This window comes from Anguilla anguilla, chromosome 2, assembly GCF_013347855.1.
Source record: "Anguilla anguilla isolate fAngAng1 chromosome 2, fAngAng1.pri, whole genome shotgun sequence".
Lineage (NCBI taxonomy): Eukaryota > Metazoa > Chordata > Actinopteri > Anguilliformes > Anguillidae > Anguilla > Anguilla anguilla.
Window position 1 is genome coordinate 67,310,843 of NC_049202.1, and position 22,949 is coordinate 67,333,791.

Consider the following 22,949-nt stretch of genomic DNA (forward strand, 5'->3'; position numbering starts at 1 on the left):
AATGTTGCTATCGGCCGAATGTATTTGGCAGAGACTACCGGTTACTCAGCGACGGGTCTCTCGTTTCTTAATTTTTATACAAAGAAAGACGTAAATCTGAAAGTGTTTGCACTATTCTCACTGGATAACAACGATGATTTACAAAATCAGTTTCCCGAATAACAGTTATTAATTATTTGGAAAATTAGCAGTGTCCGTTATTATGCGTTTACAGTAGGCTAATATATGTGCAAAAATAACTTGCACGCGTTACCTTATAAAAACGTTGCAGTAACAACACCAGCTTGGCCAAACTGAAATTTATAAGTAGTTTATTCAACGATAAATAATGATATAGCCTATCAAAACTGGAAATCACTTACAAAAGGACATATGGTACAATATACGACTGTGATATTGAATTGCTGCTTGACTTAAGCAATAACAGTGAGTATGGTTAAATGACAAAATACAACAAGTACTGTGTTATAAATAATGGTGCTTTGTTCTTTTGTAGCCGCTTTGGAAAGTTTCGAAGACCTTGCATGTTTACCAGTTCTGCTGCCAGCTGGATTAAAAAGAAATCTTTTAAAAAAGGGTACTACAGCCTTGACTACCCTTCTCAGCATATATTCTTATTTATACAACTAAAATCTCCATATTTTTCCGAGTGGTTTTACTTAAAAAAATAAACACAAGCAGTTTCAAAGCATTTCTTTTTAGTGTAAATTAACTGCTTGACTTGCAACCTTTATTAAAATTGCATGTAAATAGACTGCAAATATATATATAAAAAATTTACCCCCAAAGACGAGACATGCCGCCACCTTTGCTTTTAAACATCCCATTCCACTTTGCAGATTTACAAATTTGGCTTTCCATATTTTGATTCCATTACGCATCATCCACACAATCCCCATCTATTTCGCCCATTCCAGAAAAGCTTTTATCAGTGTTAATAATTCATTGTCAATTGTTTACATACGTAACAAACTCACAGGCCCCAACGATTTTAATTATTGACAACAACTAAATCAACCAAATTCACAAAAGTGCTATCTCCGGACAACACGACCGAGTAGAGAGGCGTCCGGGAACCCAAGCGAATGTACTTCTGTACGAACGCATAGGCACTCAACCCTAGAAGTTGAAGGTTAACACAGCACTATGCAGCCTTTTCTCTTGACATAACTTAACATCTTTGTGCCAAGTGATCACCAAAAGACTGCAGGTATTCTATATTTCATATTGGAACTAGGAGGCAAAAAGCATTCATTTTTTTTCTTGTCTTTCACCACGGCACGAGGCCGGAAGCCACCCGAATGATTCATTTCAGAAAGGGTTTTCATTTAATAAGGTACACTGGGTGTGAGCTCGCTTTACATGTAATTCATAAATGAAGATGTTAAAATAATTATTGGTATTTCCGTTTTATTTTAATTGATTGTCAAAAAAATAAACAAGGCTATTACATTCGCAAAGGCCCAAGAAGCCCTATATGTGTATTAGGTGCAGCGCATAAGTGTTGGCTACTGCAACGTGAAGGCTGGACCTTCTGGTGTCAATTAATTTTATTTAATGGAAAGAAATCGTTCGCTTACAGGTCTCGTCACTATCCCGAGATTTCCATGTAATACTTTTGAAAACATATTTGAGATATTTCACAGAACATGAGGCAAAGTCATATTTTTGTAAGGTTAAACATGACTACCATGCACTTTTCAGATCAAGTCTAACATAATTCTGGCAGTAATCGACGTAATAGTTGATAGGCTGTTGTAGGATTGAAATTATTAATTTAATTTTCAAGTGTTGTTTTACTATAGACTCCCTTTCTCTTTTCGGTGGCTAAAACGGATGCGGTTTACTTCTAAGAAAATGTACAAGCGTGTTCCGTTTGTAACCACGGACTATGGAAAGAAAGCTTGAAGCTCTCGGTATTGGCCTACACTTCTAAATTATTTAACTCTCAACATACCTGAAGGGCTCAAAAGACCCGCAAAACCCCCAGCTCTTATCATATGAACTATGGGAAGGAATTGCTTTGATATATGTGGGACGCGATTTTTTAAAAAATTCAAAAGAAAACTTTTATTAGCAAACTTTCACTACGCAATTTGACTCATCTCCTGAGTTACACGTGTGCAAGTAGGCAGGTGCCTTCAATCACGGGCGATGGCGGCTAATATAGGAACTCAAATATTCACGAACCTTATTCTTAATAATGTTTGATAATCAAATTAAGGATCGGTCTTAAGTGAAGTCACAAATTAAACACCACTCTGCAGCTAGGCCTACACTGCAAATGTTTAGTCTACATGAATCGTCACTCCAGCTCTACTTTTGAGAAAAGGCAAGGCGCGCGCCTTCTGCATTTGTGGACTAACATGCTTTACCGAATTAAATTTAGAAGACAAGTAAATTAAGGAAGTTCCACTTCTGTTGTATTATGAGCCAAATAGTAAACAGTTAACATACTAATATAATTATTCATATTGGTAGTATAATAGGAAACAGCTAAACAGCAATAGGCCGATTATGCAGGTTTTTAAAGGTACCACAAGACTTCAAAAATAAAACAATAAAAGCGATCCCCGCAAATAAATTAAGTACCTAAAATGCGACACTGCTACATTCAAAGGATCACGTCATAACCCTGCATATGCGTTTCATTTCCCTAACTGCAGCCGAAACACGGCTTTGCACTAATACACATGCTCGGGCCTACTCATAGCCAGGGGAAAATAGAAAACATGATAACTTCAATAATGTACACAAATACATTTTTTTAAATGCTGAAATGCTGCAAAAAAGAAGACACGTAGCTGCCATGAAGCTGTTTACTTCACAGCGCGACGATCCAAAAAAAAAAGGCCAGGGGGTGAATGCGGCCTTCCCCCTGAACTGCGATGCGCGTCCCGGTATTCTGACCAAGTTATGGAAGTATAAGGAAATTTATTTTTACGATGAAAGCAATATAGACCTATACCACATTACAAAAAGACCACTCTTACATGTTTATAATATCTATAAGACTATATAATTTTAAACTGCCAATGTAATCATCAGATATTTTACATTTATTTTGTTAAACTTGAATGCCTTTAATCTTTGCATCACCACCGGCTTGCAGCATCTACTTTGTTTTACAGTGATTGTTCCTACCCATTACATCCTGGTAATATCTTGCTGAACATTTGTACGAAATAGGCCTATAGGTGAAAAGCACGTGTCGGGCTATATTTAACACTGGGTGCGATTATGGGGGCACTGACTGACAGAGGCCTTTTAAGCAAATTAAAGAAAGCCACAGATGATTGAGTGATAAATTACAATGTAAGGATGATTACGAGAGCCGGGCCAATGATGAATGGCTGGTGAAAAGCATTGAGGATTTTTTCTTTAAATACCTCTAAATGGATTACCATATATATAGGGTTTTAAAAAAAGTGCACTCCTAGAATTAACTGGCATGGTATAATTAACTAACCAAAAAGCGTCTCTGCTGTCACCTGTTCACCTCGCTGCGATAGCAAGAAGTTTGAAATGACAAGTTTTCTTTTCTTAAGTGAAATTGATCAATATCCCCTTAAATAAACCAACGGGCTGGGTGAATATCACGCTTGCACAGCCATCAGGAGTGAACTATAAAACGAGTCTAAGCAATTATTTAAATCTATCTGTCAGAATATGTTTATTCTGTCATTCATTCATGAGTTTAATCTAGTCCGTAGTATCCATGACATTTTTATTTATTAATATGGTACTCCCTATTCATCTTTTATTTGTTATTTTCCTAATTGAAACTGAATTAATACAGTCCGTGTTTTCCCACCTTTCATGGCAGGAGAGATGGGCTATGCCAATAAAAACACAGTAAAAACTACAGAAAACTAGCTGTAGCCTACTACACCACATTTTAAAAGGACGCGATAGCAACCGTTCGGCTCCGGCACGTTGACTGGCGGCTATACAGACTGACAGTCACCCACCTCGACTACCGCAGCTTTGGATTCACACATCAGTTTTACACCGAAAACCCTCCTTAAATGTTACTCCATCTACACGGCACCCTACACTTCAAAATACGCCAACACTTAACTGAAATTGCATACAGAACGTATCCCTACACCGGTTTCCTCTGTCAATCTACTCCAGCCCCTCTCCTCTTCTTTCCCCCTCCTTTTTATATAAAATAGATTTGGGAGAAGCGCCATTTTCTCCTCAAACCATGTGCAATGAAACGCACAAGAAAGCCGTTTGGAAAGATGCCACCAAAGGAAGGGGAGCGGGGGAGAGGGGGTAAACTATCAGAAAAGAGCGGACAGCGAAAAGGAGCATACAAAAACAACTTATTAAACACAACATCACGAAGATTACAAAGCATCCGAAAGCTTAGACATTTTAACAAAATAAACAATATTTACCTGTGTCAAGCAGTACGGGGAGTACATGGTTATTTTTAGAAATAGAAATAAGAGAGCTTATTTAACTTGGATGGAAGTTCGCTGTAGTGCTGCATTGCAATCGCTCGCCGTCCCCTCTCAATCCATGCTGTACTGGTAACCCCGCCTCGAAGGCTGAAAGTGAAAGCTTACACAAACTTTGGAAAAAAGTTTTTCTCTCGCTCGCGCTCCTCGCTTTCGCCCTCGCAGTGGCCCTCTCTCTCTTTCTCTCTCTCTCTCTCTCTCTCTCACTCGCCCCCTCCCACCACTCTCGCTCTCTCTTTCTCCCTCACCCTCTCTCGCTCTCTCTCTCTCTCTGATCCCTACAATTACGACGAGACCATTTATATTAAAACACGTAGATATTTCCAGTAAAATCAGTTCATAACGACCACATATTTACATATCAGCTCATTAGCTAATTTGCTGTCACCATCTACTGGAGCTGAAAATGGCAACGAAATGCCTGCTGAATTATTTCCGTGTTATTGTATTACAATCGTTATGATACGTTTAGCAGTACACGTTTTGAAGAACCCTGCACAGAAAAAAACAAAACAAATTGCGATATGCCGCCAAAATGTGTCATACTGGGACAAACCGCGCATTCAACAGTAACTTTGTAAAAACAGAACTGGCGATCGCTGTGTGTGTGTGTGTGTGTGTGTGTGTGTGTGTGTGCTTGTGCGTGCATAAACGTGTCGTTGGGCATGTGCGAAATACCTGAAATAAAATAAATGGGCATGTAATTTTATATTCTACATTCTTCGGAATTGCCCATGAGACGATGGTTTTAGAACAGATTTGATTATGGATTCAGTAACTAAACTGTGAAGTATTTTCAATATATTTTACGATGGGAGTAAGTTAAATGAACATGTTTTGGTAATAGACAATCTATTTGTAAATAATAAAATAATAATTATAATACACACGCATATACCCAGAAGTCCTTACACACACACACACACACACACACACATATATATATATATACAGAGATGAGTTTAAGACAGGAATAAGTTGCTGATTTCTGTATGACATATTTTTCAGCTGTTTCAAATAGGCTATTATCCATCCATTGATTATAAGCAATTCAAAGTCACACATAGACACACATATATGTGTGTACTATATGTGTACACGTTTTCAGACTGAGTGCCATCTGTTGTAAGTTTATATTGGGTTTAATGATGCCTGAGTAGGCATTAATTCCATACTGCACTGTATAAGAGCTTTTTTTTTTCTTTTTTCTTTTTTTTTTTTCTTTTTTTTTTTTTTTTTAAATAGCACCAACTGTACTCACTCCCCGTGAGTACCAACCCATTTTACATATTCCCACTTAAATTGTGTTTTGGTGCCAGTTGGACAGGCAAAGATAGGAAAATCTTTCGCCAAGACAGGAACATACTGTAATAAGTCCTGCACGATACACGATGGGATGCTCATGAACTTAACACTGAAGTGGCATTCTGTGAAACACTGCGCTTCCCTGTTGCGTTCACCAAGCAATGGACGGGGAGAGAGTGATGCGGACAGAAAAATTGGTCAAACAACAGTTGGACGAGCGCACTTGGAAAGCCGCGCATATGGAGAAAGAGCAGCACTCAAACTTCGTCCTCTGCACGTTTAAGCTTAGCATGAAGTAAAGTTTTACAGCATGCTCTGGGGGTGGGGGAGGGGGGGGGTTGGGGGGTTGAGGGTGGGGTGGTTGGGGGGGAGGTTGTGGTGAAGTCATTGAAATAATGTGGAGCCAAGTTTGAAAGTTGGCACTGCAATTCTACGAGGACTGAGCCTCAGTGTATGAGAAATACAGCTCAGTATAGGAGAAACACAGAGCTCCGGCAGCTCTGTGGCCAATTACAGCACCCAGCCCGAGGAGTCCAAGAAAGAGTGTGAGAGAGAGAGAGAGAGAGAGAGAGAGAGAGGTTAAAGTATATACAGATCGAATTCTGAGAACCCCCTCTCTACACCACACCCTTCAGGGAAGGCCCGCAAATCACATCTCAGTGACCTCCCGCAAAGTGTTCCAGAATGCCAAATCTGTATTACTGGGTCTCTTTCTTTTCTCCTCAGTCACTGAGAAACTAAGTCACGCGACCGCAAAATGCGCAAGGTTACGGAGTGGTCTCGGGAGGTATTTACTTAATTGAAGGATCTTGATTTCCGCACGCACACAAACACAAACCCTTATCTATGGCATCGCATGAACCGCTGCCCTAAAATGAGCCCCACATTTTGTGGTTTGTCTGGATAAATCCCTCGTTAAAAAAACACACAGGAGAACCATATGTGATGGCTGTAGTTTAGATGGTTCCCCTTTCACACAGTCAAGTACGCATATGTGCTACTCACTATTTGGTGAGGGTCCTGTTTTTAATAAAGGACTTTGTGTAACATGGGTAATAACTCTTGTGTACAAAGGACGGTATTTTGGAAGTCGGTTTGTGACTGAGTACAAACTGTCCACAGTTTGAATTTCTGAGGGTCCCTCAGAACTGGGAAACCACTTTACCGGATATTCATATTTCTTAAAAGTGTAAAAACCACAAGAGCTGCCACGGGGCAGACTATATGCTCTCTCAGGTAAAGAAAATATGTTCATACCAGCATATTATCAAAATCAATTCATTTACATTTACAGTTAAAAAAATGTATATTTATTACCAAAAAACCTTACGGAATTTCAAATTTTTTAGAGTAGCAATATTTAAAATATTAAAAGCACCAAAAGCAATCAGTATTGTTGTCACATGATGCCCTCTCAATGAACCTTACACAAGAACCTTTATGAAAAGTACCAAAGAGACTCTCCTTGGAAGACTATGGGGCCTTGTCTTGTCCATGGATGTGCCTACAGGAGGCATTAGCTTATCACATTCTCTTTTAAGTCTGTGACCTTGAGCACAGAGTGAAGGATTCATCCTGTCCAAGGGACATGTAACTGTAATTATGCAAAATAAATCACCACAGATTCCTCTCCGATGTATTTGTGAGAGGAAAAAAAAAAAAACAGACCTAGCTGGCATACAGGGGTTTTGCTCACTTTCAACACGCTATTGACAGGGCCCGAATAATTACTGCATTTTTGGAAATATCCAGGTGGCGCATTATGATGCCGCTGCCTATGACGGTGGGTGCCATGGCAAACCCGCACGCTTTTTTTAGGGCGAGTGTGTGTGGCAATAATGAGTGTGATGGGGTGCAGCTGAGATATGTCAGCTATGACCAGCGTTGGGGTGGTGGCGTTATTACCAAATGCAAACTAATAATAATAACAATTATTGTAACAGAACATTCCATGCCATTCGAAAGAGTAGTAAGAGAGGTACCAAAAGATTGTGCATACCCTGTATGAATCGGACACTACAAAGCACTCCGGCAGCCCCGGGCCTCTGGATGGGTCTTCGTTCACCAGAAAGGTTTCGGTTGCCTGAAACGTAACAAAACAGTCATTGAAAGTAAACAGGTCTTTGCCTTAAATTTCCTTTCACTGTGCGTACCCAAGAAGATGCGAATATATGAAATGTACGAAAGCACAAAAGCTTACACAATTTTGGTTGCGGATTAATTATTGCGCACCCACACAATTATTCAGTTATACGGTTGTCTCCGTGGTTATGCATTTTTTGGTCCAATGTCTGTGCCTTTTAAGCTTCAGGAGGGAAAAAATCTAATATTATATAACACTATAAAGCTCTAGAAAGAATATAATATATGTCCTCAGAAATAAGTCTGATTCCTTAAAATGGCATTACTAATTAAAATCATTCTCTCTCTCTCTCTCTCTCTCTCTCTCTCTCTCTCTCTCTCTCTCACTCACACACACACACACACACACACACACACTAACCATTTATATCTATAAACTATCACATTTCCTAATTAATCATGGTGAAAGGGGATATCAGAAGTGGCGTAGACATTTTATCAGATTTCATAATCAAAGCTGTCCACAGGGCTACTTTTCATGTTAATAGAAGCTGTATGTTACCATGAAAAAAATCCACTGTTAAAAAGATATGATATATACATCACACAAAAGGCTCATCTGTTCTCACCTTTATCAGTTTTTCACATTGCTATCATGTCTATGACACCACAAATTCACACAGGTTACATTCTCTGATCAGCGCTGAAAGGTATTTTTAAAGAGTCGCCTCCATTCAAAGTAGTTCATTTGTATGCTGAGGAACACACTAGCAAGGCCTTGGGCAGTGAATAAGCAACCATTCCAGTTCTACTGTCGATTGGATCAAGCTAACCCACACTACTTAGCTGAAAGGAAACCTAAATCCCAGACCAGCAGAATCCTGTGAAATCCTATTTCATTTCACAACTTTCACAGTTGAAACATACCAATTATACGAGCCCAAAGCCAATTTCACACTTACTCTAAACCTATCTAGTGTAGTCTGGACTCTTTCACACACACATGCACATACACGCACACATGCACAAGTGCACACTAACACACGCACATGTACGCACACAAGCAGACTTGCATACTAGCCCCCCACCACATGACACTTATATGAACATAGACTCACAGTCACACATGCATAATTGCATACACACATACATGCACATACACAGACATGTACACACACACGCACACATACGCACACAGATTTAAAAAAAAAAATACACATACATACATGCACACACACACACCTACACCAGATACAAACACACACACATATACACACACTCACACGAAACAAAGGTACACTATCACACACACACACACACACACACACACGCACATATACTTACAATTAATCATCCACACACACCACAAACGCACACACACAGAGGCACAGAACTATAATAAGTCCCAGATATTGGCAAACCACGCCGCCCGAACTTGTGGTGAAAACACAGGCTATTCATATCCTCTGCAATGAGAGGCTTTTTCAAAACTGTTGCCTTTCTCTTTTTTAAAGAGGGTTCTCTCTGCCTGAAGAATTATTACTTTTTTTGTATGATTTTCATTGGTCTTTTTGCACATTTGGACACATTCTTACACAATTCGCAGTTGACTTTTTTTATGAATGCATAATGTTTCGTGTTAAATATGAGGTTTCTACCTGAGAAGCTACAGAACTAATGACCAAAGGAGGTGGAAAATATTTTTTTGCAGCGCACTCTGTCACTGCTACACAGGTATCTAACACCTATTTTCAGCATCTGCATCTGCCAACATTCAGTAGAGTTCAGGGCCTAGCGTGTGCTGGATTATGACTTATTTTTTGGTCTGATTTATGTAATGCACAGTTCCTGATCTGAACTGAAATGGCCTTTCCTGCAGCCTGGCAGAAAGAGCAACGGCGGATGCAAAACTATGTGTCAGAAGCACAATTGATTGAATACACTGGTGGATTTTTCTGTGGTTGTGACTCGATTTCCCCAGCTTTCAGTAAACCTAGTGTGTCAGTGTGAGGTCTGTGAATTAAGGGGATGATTCAATTCAATAGCATGAAGGTTTGGCCTCATAATTTAAGGCAGCCAACTTTTAGATTTAAAAATAATATATATATATATATTTGCTGTTTTATCCAAATAAGGAATACATGAAAACATTATGAATGAAAATTTTCCTTTTAAAGTTTTTTTTATTACCATCCATTGCCTCTCCACACCCCCTCCTCCACCACACACACATACCCTTCTCTGTAGCCTATACATTATTATTAAGCACAGAATTAATTATATATTGCAACATTTTCTATATACGTAGAACATATGCCCAATCCATATGGCCAGCCCAGAGCACAACTCTCAAGGCCACCCTTAATTAACATTTTAAGAGGAAATAGAATTGTTTTAAGGCAGGGCACTGTGACCTATTTTAAGTCAAAATATATGAACAAATTAACTGAGATAAATTACTTTACACAAATGGCATGAAACATATAAGATATGGCATATTTCCTGCTGGACATTTGCAAGACGCATGTCTTCCTGTTTTTGAACTCAAAAAGTAACAATAGCCCGAACGTGTTCTCATTTTGGGGAAAGATTTTTATAATAATAAAGATAATCGCCATAACCTCACACCTCTCAGATAAATCATTCAGAGCAAATGACCGAGCGTCAAGCTCTGTGATAACGGAGCGTGCTCTGAGAATGTATCAAACAGACAGCTTCACGAAAAGTTTATATCAGAATATCTGGCACTTTTATACACATACTCACACACACACACGCACACACCCAAGCACACACACGCACACACACACACACACATGCACACACACACACACACACACACACACAAGCACACATACACGCACACACACACACACACGCACACACCCACGCACACACACACGCACACACACACACACACACAAGCACACATACACGCATGCACACACACATACACACACACGCACGCACACACACACACGCACACACACACAGGCACATACACGCACACACACACACACACACACACACACACAAGCACACATACACGCACGCACACACACATACACACACACGCACGCACACACACACACGCACACACACACAAGCACATACACACACACATACACATACACATACACGCACACACACACAAGCACACATACACGCACACACACATACACACACACACAAGCACACATACACGCACGCACACACACATACACACACACGCACGCACACACACACACGCACACACACACAAGCACACATACACGCACACACACATACACACACACACAAGCACACATACACATACACGCACGCACACACACATCTGCTATTCCCTTTTACTTTCCAAACACTCATTCTGGCCACACAACAATCAGCATGCATTTTAGCATTCTAATTACTATTAGTACCATTGTTTTTATTTCTCATTATGATTTGTTGGTGGGAATTTACTGCCAAATAACAACTAAGCAAATAGCTGAAAGGCTACCACATCTAAGACAGTAAGGTTTGCGTATTTGTTTAAACATTTCAAAATGTTTTTTGGTTTTGTTTGTTTTTTTTAAAATAGCACTGAGGGACCTTGAGTCAACATGAGAGCTATCGCTGAGTAAATTTCAGCCATTAACTTCCTGTTTCACTAATTGAATTTGGGGGGCAGGACCGAAAGTCTGAAGTCAATCAACAACCAACACTTGCACTTAACTGCAAATCAATTAAGGGCAAATCAAATATCAATTGATTCAAAAACCGTTGATCTAGTTTGAGTGAGTTTGCACAAATGTAAAAAGGAAGGATATCTTTTTTTTTTTTTTTAATAAAATAAAACTAATGTCAGCCCGGAATGCAGGTGTGCCTTTGTGACCACTCCCGTGACTTCTAAGCAGTGACACTGCGTGCTGCGCTGCTTCTCCTGCAGTGAGGGACACGATCTGCGGGGCTCACGTCCCTCTCCGGTCGAGCTGCAGAGCCCATGGGGAGGGTCACGCACCGCTCCCCCAAGGCCACGCCACCAAGCCGGGAGGCTACAAGCTCAATTTAGCCTACCCCCCCCCCCCCTTTTTTTTTTTTTGTTTTCCCTCCCGGGGTGCAACTGAACTTGAAACTGCGATGGGGTGCAGAAACACCTGGATGTTGCTGAATAAATTCCCTGCTTTAAGCCTTTTTTTTATTTAACCTGAGCTGCTAGTACACAGGAGGAGCATCGCTCCCGTCTTCTCCCCCCGTCCTCTTCACCTCACCTCCCACTGTCTCGCGCTCTCGCACACCTGCGCTGGCCTCGCACAGCTGAGCGCCTAAAAACTCCCAGGCCTTTTCATTCGCTTTTGACAACAACAGTCTTACAACCCGGCCTGCCCTTCTTTAATCAGGTTAGTTAGATACTCGTATTATATTGTGTACGTCTTAGGTTCTAGAGAGTCTGTCCTGAGAGGGGAAAAAAAGAAAAAGAGAGAGAGAGAGAGGGAGAGAGAAGAGAGAGAGAGAAAAAGAGAGTGGGAGAGAGAGCGATAACAGAACTAAACCTTAATCGTGTTCATGCGAGAAGATTTCAAATGCAGTACATGCAATACTCTGCAACAGTGCGCTCATGCACTCAAATCAGGCCTAATGTATTCATTCAAAGATATTTCTACTGAAAAACATATGCACATATGCTTTGTGAAGCTTTGAGTTAACCAAGTTAATCTATGCCTTGAGCCATCAAAAATATCCATTAACAAAAAAATAATGCAAATGAACATTTCAGATTGTTGTAATATGTTTTACTGGTCCTAAATGCCAGAACAGGAGCCCTTGAATTAGCCTATAGGATACAACTAACTTGCACCAGGAATAACATTCTGTCTGTAAAACTAGTCTACATGGGCTATGACTGCATCATGATATGAGATTTAAAAGCAGCACATTATTACAGAGGTGAGCCTGTAAACGCACGCCACTTACGCACTGTATGTTTGCTCTCATAAAGAGAGGTTCTAGCCCTGATTAGTGGGGAAGATCCACAGACCACAGCAGAAGAGAAAGTGCATGGGGGGAAATGCTCACAAGAAGGGAAGGAGGACTGACCGAAAGATAAATAACTCGGAGTACTGCGTCACTCCCTTTCGCCGTCCAAAAGAGGCCTGGCGCGCGGGACTCTCGTCCAACATTTGATCTTTTTGCGGCCAGTCTCTCCCACTCTTTAAATGCGGCATCAACATCTCATCTGTGGGTGTCATTATTTACAATTTACACAGGACTGAAAACACAACGATGGGTTAGCATTTCTCCTCACAGACCAAACACATGCCACGCTTTTTCTGGACCGGGTACAAAGCAGGGAAAGACACGAGGGCCCCTGCTACTATTTGCATTGCAATTTTATATTTTCAGAGAGTGTAGAAACAGGAGCCAACTGAACTCCGCCACTTGGACATAGAGACCAAAGAAGCGCTATTATTGTTTATTATATTATATAAGGCCAAAACGGTCTGTGTGTGCAGCAGCTGCTCTTTGAAAAAAAATTATTTTGGGAATAAATAAAAATGAAAAAATACCTAGATAATATGTTGCTGTGGTTGTCTAGTAGGCCAAATACCACGCTATTAGTAGATATTGGGAAACCAATGCATTGTTTATACCAAGAGGACTCAGAAAGAAACAACTTATGAACCCCCTCTAAGATCCCATGTTACCCCTGCTGAAGAAGCTGGATATGAGTTTATCCACAACACAAACACACACACACACACACACACACACAGATGGGTTCAACGAAAGAAATACTGAAATAATACAAGTAGGCAGAAATCTGCAACGATCTTACAAGATTCTGGGTTATTTTTTCATCTTAACTTTACCTACTGTTAAGTCTGTCTTGAGTAAAAGCCAGAATTCTGAGTATGAGGTCATTATTGAACAAAATACATCAAATTCATTCACATATTCTTCTTCTTCTTCAGGTAATTTGTAATTAGGCTATTATTACAACAAACACATTCGTTCGTATTTTATTACAAACAGTTGAGAGTGCTTTTCGGAGTAAGCATTTCGGTATAGGCTACTGTACATATTTGCCTCTTTGCCCCTCCTTGTTGATAGTTTGGGGACCATGGTGTCATCGACGACGCAATAAGAATGCTAATTGATAAAGTGACAATGTTGACGTTATTACAGCCCTAATAATCATACAATAAGCGTTTCAAGCCGGGAGATTCAATAGCTTACTCCGATTGAAATGTCTCCAACAAACGCCACCATCCGCAATTCACATACAACGTTGGCCTAATATTACAATAAAACATGCTGTCGTCACGTGTAGACTACATTCTGTATGATCTTACTGTGTGAGGAGAGTGTCTTCTCTTTCACCTCGGTCAAGTTTGACAATTGCAATTGTCGACTTGTTCTCTGCACAGCCTGCTGTAAGATCGTTCACACGGCTATTACCTTTACTACTCGGTAACACAAACGATAGGATAACGACTTATTATAGGATAACGAGGATGTAGCGGATTTTTTTTTTTTAATTAAACATTTAACTAAACATAACAGGGCTTTGCACGTTTTTAGTCATCAGCTTGAATAATAATAACAACAGCAATAATAATACTCATAATAATAACAGTTATTTTATTATAATTATTATTAGTATAATTATTTACTATTATTCCGTTTTATTATTATGCTGAAGGTAAATTGTAGTGTCCATGTTTCATATTCCAAAGATAAGTGTGGTTCAAATATTAAGTGGGGAAAAAATTAAAAACAGAAAAGTGTCTATATGCTGTAAATATAAATATATTGGTTTGTTTATCTTAAACCACTTAGCTAAGTTGCATTGCCAAACTGCATATAAACATATAAAGACTGGCAAGCAACGCACTGTGCCGTGCTCAGCTTATAAAGAAGAAGCTTGACAAGTGCAATTAGAGGCTAGAGGCTAGAACTGCAGCTAAAAGCGAGATTCGCTTGAATTGTCGTGAAAAGGGTTCTGTGAGGAGGACTGAAGAGAGTTTTCGGGCAGTTAGACGGTACTGTTGTAAATGAGTAGGCTACGACGACAAAGTTTATGTAAAGTTCTCCAACGCTGAAATACTTTTCAGTGAAAAATTATCGTTCCACCTAAATCATTTGACATCTGAACACGCGCGCGCGCGCACAAAAAAAGTTCATATTTGATCAAAAGCCATCACATCCACACCGAAAACCTGAAAACTATATTAAAAATCGAGTCCTGTCGAAACTAACTTAGAAGCTGTCATTGCTTGAAATCCACTTTTAAAATCTCTTATTTAAATCTAAACGGTTTCGCCTGAGCAAAGTTTTCATGTTTAAACAGAAAAAAAAATACTTGTTCAAAACCTCTCAAATGTATTTTAAGAAGAGCAAAATATTGATTTACACAGCACGTACCATTGTGGAGCAGGGAAATTTGCCAACAGCCTCAAAGACCCATTTTCCTTTAAAAAAAAAGCTCAGCTTCCAAAAACTGTGAGTGGGAGAAAGGGCGAGAGAGCGCGACTTGGATTCTTCGGTGATACCGGAAGCAGAAAAAGAACCTTAAAACAAGACGGCCTGTGGCCCAGCGAACATTTTGTTGAAAAGTAAGTCTTCTGCTTAAGGGAAAGGAAAGAGAGGAGGATTATCCAGGCCTTCACCACCTCGGCGTCATTCTGGATGTTTCAGTTCACTTTTAACGCGAGTGACTTCCATCAGAAACAGTCGTCAACCTCGGAGCTCCAGGAGATTTGCTATTGCAGTCTGGCTCAAAACGCCGCGCTCTGTCCACCAAATCTCTCGCGGAGCTGTTCACCCGATACCGTTCACGATGTCTGTGGTTCGTCAGAAACAAGAGAAAAAAAGTGACAAACAGGTTGAATGAAATTGAGATTGACAGTAAGTTGTTTTCAACGTATATGTGATTAAATATCAGCTGTTGACTCTTTCTAGGATTTAAGACTGCATCACGTCTCTCTCTCCATCCCTCTCTCTATCGCTCTCTCCACTATCCCCCTCCTCTCCTCCTGTACCAAAAAGTGGAACCCCCTTTGGTCCTTCTCCACCTCCTCCTCCAAACTGAGATTAGACCTGATTAAAAAAAGATCAAGTTCGTCTTATAACGATGATTTCTGTGCGAACACCAAAGGTGTTTGAGCGAGAGAGGAGGCAGCAGAGATAAAGAATACGTAAACCCAAATGAAAGCTTCCACAGATCGACCATATATTTGTATGTACCCAGTCCGACGACGTAAGTAAGCAGATAACAATAAATCGTGAATATACAGAAAGACCGTTGCGTCTGCCTGGACCGCGGTCGGGGAAGCGGAGAGCTGGTGAATTATTAATAAACTGAGAGGCTCGCAGTCTGTCGTGTTCAACGAGTGGCCACGGTGGCAGCTGGGGCTTTAGGAGAATTAGACGGGCTCTGGGTAAATCGTGGACGGTGGGGATTACCGCTCACAGGCTACAGTGTATCGGCTGCAAAACGGATAGGGGGAGAAAGGGAGCGGGACAGAAGCTGCCCAGTGCAAGCGTGGCAACAGAGTAAACTCCAAAATAAGACCCCATTTGCTATGACTGTTGCTGGAATTTGCTCGAATGTGGCTAGGTAGGTGACAGGTAGTCTGTGTAAAGGTGCGCTTAAAATCAACAACTATACCCCACTTGACTCGATTCATATTTCCCTGCACAAAAATAACACACACACACACACACACACACACACACACATATATATATATATATGACAGTGAGAGAGAGATGCTCTAAAGAGATGTTGGAACTAGTAGCAAGAGCGCAGCGGGGTGCGCCACAAGAGCCAGGTGAAGCCAGTTGTGTGTCGGACATGGCGGTGCTTGTTTTAAAACAGTTATTTTCAATATTACCCAAGTCTCAATAGTAATTCTTATATATAAGGCGTTTGTCCACTCCCCCCCCCCCCCCCCCCTCGCCTCAGGCAAATAGTTATACTGTTAGAATGCTCCGAAATGCAGTTCTGCCTTGAATATCAGACTGATTTGAATTATTTTAATTGCTGTTAAAATATTCACACGCAACGCATTGTATTGTTCTGAAAAAGAATGAATCATAATCTCTGAAACCTCATTAAATATACGAATTTGCTATGCACGCCATGTAAAGCCTTTGTCTTTTTCCATGCAGGCCTTTACATGTTGTTGGTATTTATTTATTTATTTTTGGGTCGAAATAAGCGCACGGCATGCAACTTGTCTTTATATATGCAATAAACACATGCTCTATTAATTTTCTGCACATGTGCTCGTGCTATCCAACCGTTGTGCACTATGATATGTTACCACTAGTGTGGTTTCGTTTTGTCATCTGATGTCTTTAAATTGTTTCAACAATAAACACAACGGACTGAGTACACTTTGCTGTCATGAACATACGTACACACTTTTGCCTCATCAGTAATTACATGAAATCTAAAAATGTTGGCGTTACCTCTGTCAAATATTCGCATCGATTGAAATGTCCCTCAGCATGTGCAGCTATGTAAACAGACCCATACAAACCTGGTATTCGAAAGGCCAGACTTGCATGTCTATTTCTCACGTTTTTCGTCTCACGTTGTTCCAGTCGTGGGTGTTTCTTACTTATGCTGGGTTTGTGTCTACTAATTTATGTAATTTGCTTGTTTTACAGTGACTTCAGGTTCCCTCTCTGAAGTGCAGTGACATCGATGCTACACCGTCGACTGGCCTTCATTACATGAAACACTCCATTAGGCCTATAAGTTCATAATTTACCTTTATGGAGCGCTTAAATTTTATCACTCTAATTTTGAAGCAATCGGACAGTGGTGTTTTTTGAATAAATATACTAACAAAGCAAAATGCTCAGTGTTAAATCAACAAGAGTTAATTTTACTCTGATGTAGTACATTTTATCCTTTGTGGGTTTACATAGACGCTGCTAGAGCAGAATCAACAATGAACTTTTTATTATGTGTAGGCCTACGTAGCTCAGAAAAATAAATTGTGTTATATATATATATATATATATATATATATATATATATATATATATTAATGTGAAGCACTACATGTCTTGTCAGGAATGGTTGCTAGGCCTATGTTATGCTTGAACGTGAAACATGTACATATTTTTTACTTTTTTCAGTTTTAACCACCCATTGGTCCTATGCATTACAGCAATGAAACGTCCGTACATTCATGTAGTATGAACAGGTCATCAAAGGAGATAACGATATGCGGTGAGTAAACCATATTCCTTCCCAGCGGATGTGTACTTCTGAAGTGCCATTAACTATTTGATCACCAAAAATGTAATTTATGAAAATATGTACATTTTTATTTCAGTGTTAATCAAGATATTTTTAAACTGTGGTAGGCCTACTCTCCAAAAATATAAGAATAAATGTGTGTTGCGTATACCTGCTTGCCAATCATCCCTTAATTTATGCTCTCCATTTACAAAGTTTTACACAGTTTTTTATCATCTACGGCAGTAAGGTGACTGACATTGACACTGACACTGACATTTTCAAAAATTTTGGAGGACGGTGCTACACATAAGCGTCCTTTGTAAAATATTAAACAATGCGTTTGAATAACGACGAATAAACTCGGATCTCACTTGAAAAATATCACTCGAAGCATATGTTGAGTCTGTGTGGTAGATAGTACAAATGTAGGCATTAGCATTATGATTACTGCTATATGCTACTGACAGCTAATACTGCGAATGCAGCTTTTTTGTTTGTCATACATCTATACAAACTCCTGCACTTTAAAGCGAATTAATCTCTCTCCCTCTCTCTCTCATATATGTATATTAAAAATCAAACCATAGCTACACTGAAATATTCCAAGAGAAAAGCAATAGGCCTACTTTATTGTGTATACTGTGTTTTACCTGTACAGTTGCTATTGAGAATTTTTTTAAACCTTTATCTTCAAAGGAACTTTACTTAGTTTGAAAGTATTTTTACATATGCCTGATAATTGTGGAACAATATATAGACATTTTTTCTATGAATACTGACTATTTGGTTGTTGTGTAAAACTATTTTAGAAGACACTGTGTTGACAGTGCATTCTGGCGAATAAACGTTAATTTGTTGTTAGCACGGAGGTGACATTTCCTTTTCTAAGTTCACGTTCACAGTAAAGCGTTTTAAAGCATGAATGTTGTTTTGTTATTTTATCGAACTCTTTTCTGTTCTGGAAATACTGTTGGGTATTTTCTCAACAAAATACAATATTTTTGGGGGGAATGCAGAATGCATATATTTTACTGTGTGTAATTCAAAATTTGCAGTAGAAGTCTGTTAATTTTAAACAATTCTAATAGCTCCAACCATCAGGTGTTCAAACATTATTAATTTGCGCGTCCGCGAGTGTGTGTGTGCGTGTGTGCTCGTTCAGCTTTGAAATTATAGAAAGTTTAGCGTTGAGGACTGAAATAGGCCCAAATTCAATCTGGGGTCTGTAAAACAAATGGTCGTATTATTTGTTATTTGACTCTTAGAAGTACAATTTAAATTTTTAGAAATCTAAAATCTAAATTTTTTTTAGATTTTTAAAAAGATTTTTCAGATTTTCTTCAAATGAACAATTTCAGTGATGTTATAAATTGTGAAGTTAAATTTTTTTTATTATGTTGGTGCACTGGCTATAGCCTTATTTACAAGACAAGTTTATGCCCTTCCATGAAAGTTAATATAATTGAGCGTCTGTTCCAGTGTAAGATATGTGAATTAAGCCACAGGTGAAATACATTATAATTGAATATAAAGATAATATTTTGTCATATTAATCGTATTTTCTTATGCCATCGATTGTTGTTGCGCAAATAAAGAACAAAAAGGCTAAAAAGCTTATAATATAGGCACAATACTGCAACCTTTCTGATTGTGATTCTGAATGGGTTTGAGAATGATATGTTGGGTTTATTTAAATTTTTCGATTCTTACCGCACTTTTTTTCGTTAATATGAGAAACTACCAATCTCCCAAAGTTTTCAATGAACGAAGAAAGGTGCCACTTTGTTCCCCAAGCCTGATATATATCAGCTAACCCTCATAAGATACCTTTCTTGAGAAGAATTCATTTCAACATGATTAGGATTTTTATTATAGTGAAATATGAAATACAAGTGGATTATATGTTTTTTTTTTCTATATGGAGACATACATGTCCATGGCTGAAAACCATTTTTCCCATTTTAGTAATAATAATAATAATTACTATAATTATTAATGTATTATTAATATTAATAATTTATTATCATTATTATTATTATTATTATTGGTAGTAGTTGCAGTAATGCTGGTAGCACTAATAAAGTAATAACAGTAATAGTTTCATTGTGATCATTTTTTCTGTAGCCATATTTAGATCAATTCAAATTGATAACTTCTCTAATACAGTTTTTCTGCTATCATTTATTATGCTGTTTTTACATGTCTAAAAAGAAATCACATAAGTTTCAGACAGCTTTTTTTCAGAACTAGATTCATCAACTGAGACGTACTGAGTGAGACCATGTGTCAAGGCTATTAGAATGTCAATTTTCAGTCAGATTTTTTTCCTGCATACTCAACGACTTCTACAACTACAACTACTCAAAGAAACACACACACACATACTGTAAGAGTCATTGAAGTTATACCATGTTTCCTTAAAATCCTAAAGAAATATATACCATAATAAAATAAAATTGATTATTATTTTTAATACATGTCATACAATGACTAACTAGGGAAGTAAAATAACTTCCAAATTTGTTCTTTTCACTCTAATCAGTCTAAATGTAATCAGCTAAATCAGCTGCACTATCATGATGAATATACGACAATCAGAATTTTCTGGGTTCACTTTTTTCATCTTGATGTTTAGTTGGCTAATAAGAATGCCAACAAAAATGCTATTGTCAATATTCTTACACATGTTGAGGGTGATTTCTGCCTTAGCATCCTGTCATGATGCAATTATTATCGTTCTTTAGATGCATAGCCTGTTCTCAAGTTGATCTATATGATTTTACATTGTTGGCCTTCTATTTATTTTTTTATTTTTATTTTTTTTTGTATATCACCCATTTTACAAGAAAGACTTACCGGCCTGAGTCAGCCTATAATTAAAAATATCGGTTTGGTTCATCGTTATCATCACAATGATTTTCAAGAGATTTATATCTCGGGCATTTACCATGTAGCGTAGGCCCTTCAAGCTACCACTGCTAGCATGCCTTCAGCCTGTAACGTCTTTCTGGATGATGATGATGAGGATGATGATGGTCGTGGTTTCTGATCAGCCTATATACACAATATGAGTTATGACACATGCAATTGATATATCCTGCTAGGGCAAAACAAAAATTGCACGTGTCATTCCCTATTACTTGATTAATAAAGAATATTTACCTTGGCATTTGTAAATTCATTAATAGATTTGAATCTTGACACTATCTTGAAACAGAAAAGTGAATTAAGTACCCATTTCCCTTATCGCCTGTACTGCAGTGAAACGTGGAACTGTGAACCACAGTAAAGTACCACAGCCTCACCCGCCCTGCAAGAGCAAACAGTTCCGTTTATCTAACCTAAATAGTGTTTAGCTTGTACCTGCGGTATTTTAAGGTATTTTATTTATGTTTGATTCAATCGATCAGTATCATAGCAGCGCAAAAACAAAACAAAAGAATTTAAGCATGTGTCATGTTGGGAGAAGGTACTGTGCATTAGTCAAAAGTTGAAGATGACAAGTAGGCTATATGTTGCTGTGGTAGGCTATATGAGTAGGCACAGTACCAACAGGCTATTGCTGCTCCGTTCATTGCATAAGTAAACCTCAGAAGGGCTGCTTGTCATGATGGTTTTGATATTACTAGTTAATTCTTACCCGTCCTATTTCAGTGATGTGGATTTTGTCTGACCCTCAAAAGTCTTGATGATGTTCAGAATTAACACATATTTACTATATTTAAGCACATCCTACTGTTTCTACTATTGTTACAACTACTACTACTACTACTACTACTACTGCTACTACTACTGCTGCTGCTGCTACTACTACTACTACTGCTGCTGCTGCCGCTGCTACTAAAAATAATAATAATTTTCTGTTTGGACACCATTCCTATTTGTTTTAGCGTTATCATAAAATAATTTATAGGCTATAGTTACATTACATTCTTTGTAGTCGGTGGAATTTTTGTTAAAACTTGCATGTGGCCTCTCATAAAACTAAAAAAAACATTTTAGAATAATTTAATTGCATCTGTCTGTTGTGGGAAAAGTTGTGGAAAAAAGTAATACTGTTCCACCTTCCCTTGGGCAACTTATATAACAATCCGTGGCACTTGATTACGCTTGCAGATAACGTGGAGTAGAAATTCCTGTCATTGCTCGTGAATTTATTTATTTAATTAACGTTTACACTTGTTGCAATGAAAATTTAAATTCCAGTTAAAATTAATCAGAATAAATATATATTTTCATATTAAAATATTAAATTCGAATGATGTCGAATGCCTTCCCATCATTTAAATATTTTGTTAATGTTCGCATTTAGATATTGCTCTTACTGCGTAAGGCATGGATGCATTTCTTAAATCAGAATCATTCTAACCTTCATGTTTAGACATAATATAAAACAAATATGTAGGCCTAATAAAAAGATTTTATATAAGAATGGACTTTTGAAATGCTTAAATAATCCATAAGGCTATTGATGCCTTGAGAATGCACACCACATCCAGACTTCAGACATTTCTCAATTTTAAAGTTATTCTGGTGCACCCAATTATGCAATTGCCCCCATAAAGAATTGCATCGATGTCTTATGTGTTTAATTCTATTTTTATCCTTTTCATTTTAGCATCAACCTGGAACACCTCATTTGACGGACGAGATAAAATTATAAACGTCGTTCATTAAACACGCCTTCCACGTTATGGTTTCACTAAATTATTAATGTGTAAAGGCTATTTGTTAATATTGAATGCATAAAATTAAACATTTTTAGTTAATAAACTTTGCTATTTATTTAGTTTTCAACTGTTCAACTTTTGCATAAAAATGGTTACTACTTTTGAATGTCCAAAATGCAATGG

General features: G+C 38.4%; 1 protein-coding gene and 1 long non-coding RNA gene across 16 annotated transcripts in view; one reads left to right on the forward strand and one right to left on the reverse strand.

The window, feature by feature from the left end:
* LOC118220584 (nuclear factor 1 X-type) overlaps positions 1-22,949 on the reverse strand; it is a 170,899-nt gene that overhangs the window by 134,855 nt on the left and 13,095 nt on the right. For 13 of the 15 annotated variants that reach the window (XM_035404512.1, XM_035404509.1, XM_035404501.1 and 10 more), the window contains exon 2: positions 7,774-7,857. In XM_035404512.1, the coding sequence (XP_035260403.1) occupies positions 7,774-7,857 (84 nt within the window). Of the gene's footprint in view, positions 1-4,406; positions 4,694-7,773; positions 7,858-15,260; positions 15,379-22,949 lie in introns of those variants that run through there. The other 2 variants (XM_035404507.1, XM_035404510.1) reach the window with 2 other exon arrangements.
* Positions 15,608-22,869, forward strand: LOC118220587. Its single transcript, XR_004763974.1, has 3 exons — positions 15,608-15,743; positions 17,514-18,084; positions 22,715-22,869. It is a non-coding gene; the product is annotated as an uncharacterized LOC118220587 (long non-coding RNA).